The 11,989-nt window shown below is 35.5% G+C and overlaps 1 protein-coding gene and 1 non-coding gene across 3 annotated transcripts; both read left to right on the top strand.

The window, feature by feature from the left end:
• The first annotated feature begins 2,982 nt into the window (after window positions 1-2,982).
• LOC131615325 (small nucleolar RNA R71) lies at window positions 2,983-3,089 on the top strand. Its single transcript, XR_009287746.1, has one exon. It is a non-coding gene; the product is annotated as a small nucleolar RNA R71 (small nucleolar RNA).
• Window positions 3,090-8,946: 5,857 nt separating this feature from the next.
• LOC131612196 (AT-hook motif nuclear-localized protein 23) lies at window positions 8,947-10,939 on the top strand. Of its 2 annotated transcripts, XM_058884006.1 has the most exons (3): window positions 8,947-9,097; window positions 9,284-10,126; window positions 10,861-10,939. In XM_058884006.1, exon 2 carries the CDS (start codon window positions 9,298-9,300, stop codon window positions 10,105-10,107), a length of 810 nt encoding a protein of 269 aa, XP_058739989.1. In that variant the 5' UTR covers window positions 8,947-9,097; window positions 9,284-9,297; the 3' UTR covers window positions 10,108-10,126; window positions 10,861-10,939. The 2 variants fall into 2 exon arrangements, with proteins under 2 accessions (XP_058739989.1, XP_058739988.1); XM_058884005.1 differs by lacking the exon at window positions 10,861-10,939 and having other exon boundaries at window positions 9,284-10,304.
• The last annotated feature ends 1,050 nt before the right edge of the window (window positions 10,940-11,989 follow it).

The raw sequence follows: 11,989 nt of genomic DNA, 5'->3' as shown, positions 1-11,989 counted from the left end.
GCTTGTTTAAGCGTTTGAAATGCTTCAGTGCATTTATCGGTGAAAACAAATTCGGCGTCTTTCATGAGTAGTTCAGTTAAAGGTTTGGTTATTTTAGAGAAATCCTTAATGAAGCGTCGGTAAAAACCAGCATGTCCCAGAAAACTTCTTATTTCTCTAACGGTTTTGGGAGGTTGAAGGTTTTCGATAATCTCGATTTTTGCTTTATCAACTTCGATTCCTCTATCTGATACGATGTGTCCAAGTACAATTCCTTGTCGAACCATGAAATGGCATTTTTCCCAATTAAGGACTAGGTTTACGCTTACGCATCGTCTAAGCACCATTTCAAGGTTTTCTAAACATGTTTCAAAACTTCCTCCACAGACAGAGAAGTCGTCCATAAAGACCTCCATTATTCCATCTAGGAAGTCGGCAAATATTGCCATCATGCATCTTTGGAAGGTCGCGGGTGCATTGCAGAGTCCAAAAGGCATTCGTCTATAAGCGAATGTACCATAAGGACAGGTGAATGTGGTCTTCTCTTGGTCGTCAGGGTGGATAGGAATTTGGAAAAATCCGGAGTATCCATCCAGATAACAAAAATGTGAGTGTTTAGCCAGGCGTTCGAGCATTTGATCTATGAAAGGTAAAGGGAAATGGTCTTTTCGGGTAGCTTTATTTAGCTTCCTATAGTCAATGCACATCCTCCATCCAGTTTGGGTACGTTGTGCTACAGATTCTCCTTTTGCGTTAGTGATTACAGTGACTCCTCCTTTCTTTGGTACGACGTGAACGGGGCTAACCCATTTGCTATCGGATATAGGATATATTATTCCAGCTTCTAGCAGTTTTTGGATTTCCTTTTTAACCACATCGCTCATAATAGGATTTATTCGCCTTTGATGTTCCCTAGAGGTTTTACTATCGTCTTCGAGCATAATGCGGTGCATACACAGAGAAGGGCTTATACCTTTTAGATCTGATATGTTGTATCCTAAAGCGGTAGGGTATTTTCTTAGAACATTAAGTAATTTTTCAGTCTCGGTTCGTCCTAAGTTGGCGTTCACTATAACTGGTCGGTTTAGTTCTTCGTCTAGAAATTCGTATCTAAGATCAGTAGGAAGTGTCTTCAGCTCTATAGCAGGTTTCTTAGGTCCAGGTATAGGATCAGGGGTTAAAGCTAAGCATTCACTCAGGTGGTTATCTTGATATTCCTCACGCCAGTTGTCATCTTCAAAAATTGGCGGCATAGGAATTCTTAGGGTTTCGGTTTCCTTATTTGGTTCGGATTTTATTTCCTTGACACATTCGTCGATTATATCAGCAGAACAGCATGTGTCAATTATAGAAGGTGCTTTTAGGAATTGGGAAAGGATAAATTCTATTTTCTCTTCTCCTACTTCGAAAGTAAGCTTTCCTCGCTTTACATCTATAATTGCACCAGCGGTCGCTAAAAATGGTCTTCCTAATATGATCGGGATGTTAGAGTCTTCTTGGATATCCATAATGATGAAGTCAGTTGGGATGTAGAATTGACCTACACGAACAGGGATATTCTCTAACATTCCTACAGGATATTTAACTGAACGGTCTGCTAGTTGAAGAGACATTCTTGTTGCTTTAAGCTCACCTAGATTGAGTTTCTTACAGGTTGAAAGGGGCATCAAACTAACACTAGCTCCTAAATCGCATAAGGCTTTCTCTATGATGGTTTTTCCAATTACGCAGGGTATAGAGAAACTACCAGGGTCTTTCAGTTTTGGAGGCATGTTGTTTTGGATGATAGCGCTACATTCAGCGGTAAGTGTTATAGTTTCGTTATCCTCGAGCTTCTTTTTGTTTGATAAGATTTCTTTTAAGAACTTAGCGTATGAAGGCATCTCAGTTATGGCTTCTGTGAATGGTATGGTTATGTTTAATTGCTTCAGAAGTTCTACAAATCTTTTAAATTGCGCTTCGGTTTTTGATTTAGCTAATCTCTGAGGGTAAGGAATTGGTGGCTTATAAGGTGGTGGTGGAACATAAGGTTTCTCCTTTTCGGGTTCCACTTCGTTATTGTTCTCATCAGTCTTAGCAGTTTGTTCGTCGGTTGGTTTCTTTTGGGTTTCCTTTGGCTCTTGTTGTGACATGGGTACGTTTTGGGTTCTAGGATCTATGGGTCCATCGTAATTAGTTCCACTTCGTAGTGTTATCGCGTTCGCATGTCCTTTAGGATTAGGTTGTGGTTGAGCAGGAAACGTGCCAGCAGGGGCAGCAGTAGGTGCTTGTTGTTGAGCTACTTGTGAGATTTGAGTTTCTAACATTTTGTTATGCGTAGCTAAAGCATCTACTTTGTTCGATAGTTGTTTTAGTTGCTCGCTATTGTGGATGTTTTGATTCAAGAAATCTTTATTGGTTTGTTGTTGGGAAGCTATGAAGTTCTCCATCATGATTTCTAGGTTTGACTTCCTAGGGGTGTTTTGAGCAGCTACAGGCGCTTTTTGGTAACCAGGTGGTACAGCAGGTGCTTGTCCAGGCGCGTACAACGCATTGTTGTTCTTATAAGAAAAGTTCGGGTGGTTTTTCCATCCAGGGTTGTACGTGTTAGAATAAGGGTTTCCTTGAGCGTAATTTACTTGATCAGATGGGACTCCAGTCAAGAGTTGACATTCAGCAACTACATGCCCAGTCAATCCACAAATCTCGCAGTTAGGTGCTGCAGCGGCAGCGGTGGCTGAAGGAGTGATGGTCAAATTCTCAATCTTTTGAGTTAAAGCGTCTACTTTAGCGTTAACGCGGTCTATACCACTAATTTCGTACATTCCTCCTTTGGTTTGGGCTTTCTCTAGAGCGGCGCGTTCTCCTCCCCATTGGTAATGGTTTTGTGCCATGTTCTCTATGAGTTTGTATGCTTCATCATGGGGTTTGTCCATTAATGCTCCGCCAGCAGCGGCATCTATAGTCATTTTAGTGTTATATAAGAGACCACCATAAAAGGTATGGATGATCAGCCATGGTTCGAGTCCATGATGAGGGCATATTCTAAGCATGTCCTTGTAACGTTCCCAAGCTTCGAAAAGCGATTCGTTATCTTTCTGGGTAAATCCGTTGATTTGACCTCTAAGCATAGCAGTTTTGCTAGGCGGAAAATATCTTGCTAAGAATACTCTCTTCAATTCGTCCCACGTAGTTATGGAATTGGAAGGCAGGGATTGAAGCCACGCTCTCGCTCTATCTCTCAAGGAGAAAGGGAAAAGGCGTAATCGAATAGCTTCGGAACTAACGTTGTTGGCTTTGATAGTGTCGGCGTATTGCACGAACACGGATAAATGGAGATTGGGGTCGTCTACAGGGCTTCCAGAGAATTGATTCTGTTGAACAGCTTGGACCAGTGAAGGTTTCAGTTCGAAATTGTTCGCTTCAATCGCAGGTGGTGCGATACTTGAATGCGGTTCAGCGCGCGAAGGAGCGGCATAGTCTCTAAGAGGACGAATAGCAGCCATCTCTAACTTCGGGGTGATTTGATTGATTTGATCAGTAAAATTCAATTCCTGATTAATCGGAATTTCTGCTACTTCGGGAAGGTTGCGAGCTCGACGTTTAACGTTAATGAAACGTTCGATCTCGTTAATTCGTTGTATTAAGTCTCCTCCTTGTGAACGAGTATTTGGCATACAATCGTTCAAAAAGAAAGGGAAGAATTTTCCTAGTCTCTACGGTGTAACAGTGAGTTACGATATCGACTTAAATAGTCCCCGGCAACGGCGCCAAAAACTTGATCGCGACTTTACGTGTCTATAAATCTGATAACTGCAAGTGCACAGTCGTGTCGTGTAGTTTTAAAAGATATCGAATCCACAGGGACTATGAATCGATCTACCGTTATCTAAGGTTACTATGTAAAGCTAGGAGTACTAAAATTTTCGATTGTTCCTAAGGGAAAGTGATTGTGAGAAAATAAAGAATAATAATGAAAGACAGGTGTCAGTATGTATTTCGTTTAACTAAAGGTAATCCGAAGGTTCATTGGCTTTTACATAATTAAATTAAAAATCTTTACTAATTCCAATTGATTAAAAATCCTCGTCTCAAACTTTCGCTCTGTTGATTCAGACTACTATCCTAATCCTAATGTACGCTTTCGCCATCCCATTAGATTTTAGAAGAGCTTTTTGAAAACAATGTAATTAATAAAATGCCTATTTTACGAGGTTGTTATCTATTTAAATATCCTAATCTCAAACTTTCGCTCTGTTGACTCGGAGCAAGCTAATACCCCTAACGTACGCTTTCGCCATCCCGCTCGAGTGTAAAAACAATTTTTGAAAATAAATAAGTTCCAATTAGTTTTAATACGCTTTCGCCATCCTTAAAACTAATGTCCTATGTCTACTATCCAGTTAAAGACCTCAAACTTTCGCTCTATTGGTTTTAACCTTTGACCGTCCTAATCCCTCAAACTTTCGCTCTATCGGTTTTAAGACTTACTAATTAAACTAGACATATAAACCAAAAATAAGTGATAATTAATAAAACATAATTTAAGCCAATTTATTTCGGACCCCTACGGTTAACTTACTTTACATACCGACCCCTTTAGTATTTTAGCCAGACATATTAATACGATTAAACATACATAAATCGGTTCGGTTCATAATAATAAGCATATTAAACGGCATATAATATAGATATATCATGCAATAGTAGTATATATAAAAGCGGTAAATAAAAACCTGAATTAAATAATTGGCAAATAATTCTTCAAGTATCGAACTTCCACCACAGCTTGGCTGGATCGTTCTTCGGAATTTAAATGGCAGAAAATAAAAACAAGGAAAATAAAGCGATAAATCTAACGTAAGGCTAGATCTATGAAAAGTTCACAACAATTTCCAGTGTAGAAATCGTTGTGAGAAAATAGACGGTTAAATGAAGACAGAATAATGAAAAGCAGTTCGCGGTACAATTTCGGCAGCACTTCGTTGGCAGGAAATCGGACGCTTTGGACTGAAGTGGCTGCCTCTATTTATAGGTGAGGCTTTGCAGTTGCTTTGCGTGAAAAACGGGACTTTTTGCAGACCGGGACTTGGAGACGTGCGTCTCCTATTCTTCAGGGAGACTGGGTACGTGACTTGAGACGTGCGTCTCAAGTGGAGAAGATGTAGGAACATGGAGACGTGCGTCTCCCTTTGCTGACGTGGCATAGAGGATGTGGAGACGTGCGTCTCCACTTGCTGGGCAGGTTTGGGCCACGCAATTTTGTTCCTTTGTGGGCTGGTTCGTCTCTTTAGGGCCTTTTGGGTCCTAATTGCACCCCTCTTTAGTTTCAGCACCCCTTTTCGTCTTTTAAGCATAAATATTGGTCATTTAAGCTCGATTTTCTTTCCTTTTCGCAAATAGTCGGAATTGAAGTGTAAAACCTGAAACAAAGCAAATACACGCGTAATATCATAATAAATTGACATAATAAATGGAAAATGCTATAAATATCTATGGATTTTAGGCTAAATATACGATATAAAATCGTGTTATCATATGTCTTGAACAACCACTATCCACTAACCAAATCCTATTTGTAGATGTATGAAATATTTGCATGAAGATCAACAAGGTAATTTAGGTGCGAAGTCGTGTTTGGTCCTTGGGAATTATTACTAGGATTTTTAGGTACCCATGTTATGAGACCACTAGGAACTTTTACATTTATAATGAGACATTGGGGCTTAATATGCCATTTTCACTATAATAGTGACAAATCAGTTTAGGGGAAATATTATTTTTATTCTTCCTAGTGACATATGTTTGCAAGTATAATCAATAAGTGATCCAATATGGTGAAGTTTATGGCTAGAAAGATACAAGTCAATTAATAGATGCTTAGTGTTAATGATGACGTGGTTTTAATGACGACAACACTTGAAGTCAAGCAATTTCTATAGTTATATCAAGCGGTCAAAGGTGATCGAGATGGTGGATCAAGCTATCCTCACGAATCAAGCTTGTTTAAAGTTAACACTACAGTTTAACAACTCTCAAGTGAGGATTTATAGTTTATGATCACTGGTGGTTTAAAATTTTAACATCTCAAATAATTGTATCTAACATGAAAATAGCCTCATAAAACATTGAGAAACCTCTCACAAGGGAATTTATGAAAGTATTATTGCTAAATATCACACACACACACACAAAATATTGAGAAACCTCTCACTTTTAATTAAAATCACCAAAGAATATTTTTAAACCTAAACAGTTCATTAAGGGACTATCTACTTGATTAGGAAAACCTTTTTTAATTGCGTAATTGATTATATTATATGCCTAATCGAGTCTCTAATGGATTATAAAAGTATCTTAAAGATTGATAACAACTATATATCTAAACCTTCTATTCATGACAACCACAATTGATTATTGGTATTGCCTAATTGATTAGCGTAATCGACTAGGTCATTTATTTAGTCCATGATTTATTTATAAATTTATACTATTTCTTAGCTTATAAGTAGACAACTTCTTTATTATTTCAAATTATCCAAAAAACATCAAAAACCTCACTTTTCATTTCTCTCATGACCTCTCTAAGTCTTTCATACTTGTCTCACATATTTTAGCATAATGATTTAACAATGTTCTTGAGTCTCAATGCATATGTTGTTATGGGAAAGAGTATAATTGTAAATTTATCAAGAGTATTTTATTTCTCTTGAGTAATAGGAAGTGATTATTTTGGTTGAGAGTTAAACTACCTAAAAAACTCTTATTTGCATTTGGTTCATGAGCTCCGCTATTGAAAAAGCTCTTTTTTGGTTTGGGAAATCTGCCACTAAAAATCTCCATAACAGTTTTGAGCTCAGCCTGGTTAAAAGATCTATTGGTTAGAGATCAACATGATATAAAATCTCTCTTGGTTTATGAGTCCAACATAGTGTCAAAACTTCATAGGTTCGAGATTAGTCTAGTAAAACTTTTGGTTCGGTTTGTGGTAAGCCCCTATAAAACCCTGATTCAGTTTGGAAGATTGCTAACTCAAAACTCCGTCTTGGTTTGAGATCAGCCTGTGAAAAATCTCAGTTTGGTGTGAATACTAATAGCTTCAGCCTGTTTGTTGTTTGGTTTAAAGACTAATCGCTTGAAGTCCTGTTTGTTAGTTTTAAATTAACAGTTTTTAAACATCCACAATTCACACTCCTCACATGTCCAACAACATATGTATTTTTCTTATAAGATTTTCTTAAACTTTTCCCTTCATAACTTGGACTAGTAGCTAGAAAAAATCGTGGGAGTTTTGGAAAGCTATGTTATTTGTCTTTTTAAGCTGCTAATTTCAATTTGTACACTAAGACAACTATCACACTCAACTAACTACTTTATTTTTTCTAAAGTACGAGAAAAACACAATGCTCATTCGCAAGAGATGCATGATCTTCTTTTAAGGATTTTAGAGCACCTTTAAATTTTAAGATTTATTTCTTAAGTTTCAAAATTGTTTTATTTTAAAGGGAGATCTTCTTAAAAGCATTTAAGGCTTCAATATGCTTTTCATAAAAATTATTTTTGATAGCTCATTATAAGAAGGTATAGAATGTGATTCAAATCACTTACCTTTGAAACTTTGTTTCTGTGACATGCCATCAGACATAAATGAGTTATCTCATCTCTATATGAGTTGTTATCGTAAGTGTATAAATCTTTATCTTTCAAGTGATATACGCTCTACGAACCTTGGCATCATTTCCCATCGTCTTGAAAAACGGTTGCTTTCCTTGTCCTTCACTAGACTTGAACAATCAATTTTGATATGTACGAGTTTACCACACTCGTAACATATTACTTGTATTTTTTTCATTAATATATAAGATACATAAGGGCTTAATCTAATAATTTTAAATAAATTTAAATCAAAAGTCTCAAAATAGTCATTAATATTATTTTGATGAATAATAATATTGCATTTTTTTTCTCTTTTAATATGAAAATTCTCATCTCCCAGATCATGCGAAGATTTTTCTCCTCATTCTCATTTATATGGAGAAAGACTATTCACCAACAGAACGTTGAATGAAACGTTCTCCACAGTGATCAATATGTATATACAAACCTGTTTTTTGTTTTGTTGAATAACATGTATAGATGAAAGTTGACATCTCTAGTTTGAGATAATTTGGATCCATATGCCGGCTAGGTTAATTAATACTCCATTTATATATAAATTAGACAGAGATTGTGTCTTGTGCTATACAATAAACCTTAAAACATAACAATTTCATATCCATTATTTATAATAACTAAACCACACACAATTATTGTAATTACCTTTACATTCCAAAAAACCATATAAAAACTAAACAACCCTTGTCATTGCATATATATTTATACTAACTCGTGGATGTAAACAAATGACCAACAGCATCTAGTGAAAGATTTCAACCCTAACATGATCATATAATAGAAAAAAAAAGGTAATATTTAGTCAAAACGACAAAAAAAAAAAAAAACTATTGAAATAAGTCACAAGAGTACTCTTAATATAAACTTATAAAAAAAATTAAATTTTTTTAAATATTAATTTCTTGCATTAACAATGGCTATCTCTTGGTCAACAAAGCCTCGTACAATTACAAGTTTAGTTTATTGAAACAAAGAAAGCAAAACCACTAATTATTCTGTAAAGTAATTGTTCAACATGTGCAAGAATTACTTCATAGTTAAGAGTTGAAATATTTTATATGAATTTTCTCTTTATCGAAAGGTGACCTAGGTTTTCTATACAATCATCCAACCTACCTGTCTCTCTCTCTCTCTAGAATTTTCTCTCTCTATCACATTTCCTCACATCCTCCAAAGACATAGACACAACATTTTAATCTTTAACTTCAACCTATGATTTTTTAAAAGTCTTGAATTAAGTATAATTAATGTGGCTTTCAAAGAAATTAAATTAATAATAAAAGTTTCATAGTTTAATCCCACCATGAATATTTTATTGTTGTATACTTTCCTAGTTGTGTGAGAATGGCTGCAACTTCCACCACTTTATTTGTCTCTCTGTCTCTCTCTTTCCCCTTCAATCTCATCCTATTCCGTTTCCTCAGCAGTACTCAATTGATCCATTTGTTTTTCTATTCGTTTTGAGGTTTGAATCATTGGACACTCTTAAATCTTATACTATTTCTTCTCTTTTTTTTTTTTTTTTATATAGTTTTTATATAAAATTCATGTATATTTGTATAGTTTAATTGTTCATTACTATTCTAAAATTTCTTTCTTATTTAATTACTATAATTTTCTATCTTTCTTTTTTGTTTTTCTACTTCTTTAGAACTTTGAGAGTATATGGCCGGCATAGACTTGGGTTCAGCATCACAACACTTTGTTCATCGTCTTCAACGCCCTGACCTAGAAGTTCATGATGAGAGTCAAGATCAAGATGGAAACAATAACCATGAAGGGCTTGATCTAGTTTCACCGAATCACGGACTCGGTGATGTTGTTGGTCGTAGACCACGGGGCAGACCTCCGGGTTCAAAGAACAAACCTAAACCACCGGTGATCATCACAAGAGAGAGTGCAAACACGCTTAGGGCTCATATTCTTGAGGTTAGTAGTGGTTGCGATGTGTTTGACTCGGTCGCTACCTATGCGAGGAAGCGTCAACGAGGGATCTGTGTTCTTAGTGGCAGTGGAACTGTCACTAACGTGACCCTGCGGCAGCCAGCTGCAGCAGGGTCTGTTGTGACACTTCACGGAAGATTTGAGATATTGTCTTTGTCTGGATCGTTTCTACCACCCCCGGCTCCACCGGGGGCAACGAGTTTGAGTGTGTTTCTTGGTGGAGGTCAAGGTCAAGTTGTTGGAGGAAATGTTGTAGGTCCTTTGGTTGCTTCTGGGCCGGTTATCGTTATTGCTTCGTCGTTTACTAACGTAGCGTACGAGCGGTTACCATTAGACGAAGACGAATCTCTTCAGATGCAACAAGGGCAATCATCTGCAGGAGGTGGTGGTGGCGGGGGTGGTGCTGATGGTATTAATAACTCTTTTCCGGACCCGTCTTCGGGCCTTCCATTCTTCAACTTACCTCTAAATATGCCTCAACTACCTGTGGATGGTTGGGCTGGAAACTCTGGAGGAAGACAATCTTATTGAGCTTAATAATGTTACAAAGGTGAGTTGAATTTCGTTTCCTTTTGAATGTTAATCATTTGTGAAGAATTGAGGACTTGTTTTCTTGATTTAATTTCTTGGCTAGGGTTGTTTTTGTTGTAAGGACTAAGTTATAATTTCTAGGAACAATTGTAAAACATTAATTTCTCTTTGGTTGTTGGAGTTGTTAATTAGATGAATTAGATTCTTGTGATTAACCCTTGAGTTGAATAAATTAATCATTGGCTTCATTTATTTGTTTCCATGGTTTAGATTTTGGTGGAATGGATGAATGACAATGAATCTGAGTTTGCTCTAACATGTTCAAACGAATCAAAATTAAAGTATTAATTGAAACTATATGGATAACTTAATCTTTCTAAATAATCGACACAATTTGTCTTTTTTGTTGGCACTCAAAGAATACTTAATTAAAAGAATCCAAACATTATTGCTTTTGACCTAATATGAAGGTTAGTACCCCTCTCTCATAATTAATTCCACCATAAACAAGTGGGAAAAAACTAATTATATTTCTTGATTTTTGAGTTGTTATATAAAAGTCGTCTAATAAACATAATTTATTTGAGCATTAAAAATTATACATAATTTTTTTTGTCTAGTAACTCGAAACACGAATGTTGCTGATAGTCATCAACTAAATTGATTTAACGGGACTATACATGATTTATATATTAATATAATACATAGTTTTTGAAGCATCTAACTTGACCTCTTCTAAACTATCAATTTTAGATTTGGATTCAAATGGAGAAAAGAAATATGCAGAAAGAAGAGCAAGTTTACATGTAGAGTGAGAGGGCAAAGATATGATGATATAAAAAGGAAAAGGCTCTAAGTTAAGTGTGTTTTAGCAGTTTTTAGGGTTTTTTATTATAGAATTTAGCTTAAGTAATCTTTATAACAAACATTGTTAGAAGTTAAGTAGATTCTTCTATTTCCCCAAAAGGTAAATAGATATTAATCTTCATATATTACTATATTCATTTATTCAAAGAGACAAAACATATTTGTGCCAAACACTATATACTTTTATATATACGAACTATAGGATATATTTTGTACCTTGTTCTGAAGCAGATAAGGTAACTTTGAATGCTAGATTGAGTGCATATTAAACTGATTATAATTCTTTTTTATTTTTTAAAAATTCCTAAATAGTATAGTGTCACTTAATTAACCAACTCCAAACTCGTCTTTAGCTAACAAAAAGGCATATTTAACCATACAATGTGTCTTAAAAAGAGTAACATGTGCATGTGGCTTAGCCTTCATTAAATTATGCACTTGGATTCTACTTTTCTCGCTTGTAATTTAATGATATTTTTCTCTAACAAAAGTAATTTAATGTTTTAGAACATATATATACTCAAAGTGTTGATACAAATTTGTTATTAGTGTTTTGGGATGGACACAATATTTTCACCATTACTTGGAATTCGTGGTTAAGGGTTAATGTGTCTTTTTTAAAAGGGTTCTTTATATACAACTTTTCAATACCTATGTGTCTTTTTTAAAAGACGAAGTTGTTAGAATTCTCACACTCAAAACGGATAATATTTTGTAGATATAGTAGCTTAGATTTGAAATCCACCAAAACATTGATGTTAAAAGAAGATGTTGTACCCAGGGGTGGCCCTAAGTACGGGGTCGCGGGGCGGGAACCTAGGGCCCCATAATTTTAGAGGCACCAATTTTTTTTATTCCTATATATATTAAAAGAAAACTTTCTATTATAAAAATACTTGCTAGAATATTTGTTTTTAAAAGGACAAAATTTAGGTACAATTCTTTAGGTGTGGTTCTTACTATTTTTTAATAAAAATATGACAAGTGTATAATTTTATCTTAAATGTATGCAAAT

This window comes from Vicia villosa, linkage group LG6, assembly GCF_029867415.1.
Source record: "Vicia villosa cultivar HV-30 ecotype Madison, WI linkage group LG6, Vvil1.0, whole genome shotgun sequence".
NCBI classification, from domain to species: Eukaryota; Viridiplantae; Streptophyta; class Magnoliopsida; order Fabales; family Fabaceae; genus Vicia; species Vicia villosa.
The sequence above is the reverse complement of the archived record's forward strand: the minus strand, read 5'-3'. Positions and strand labels throughout refer to the sequence as shown.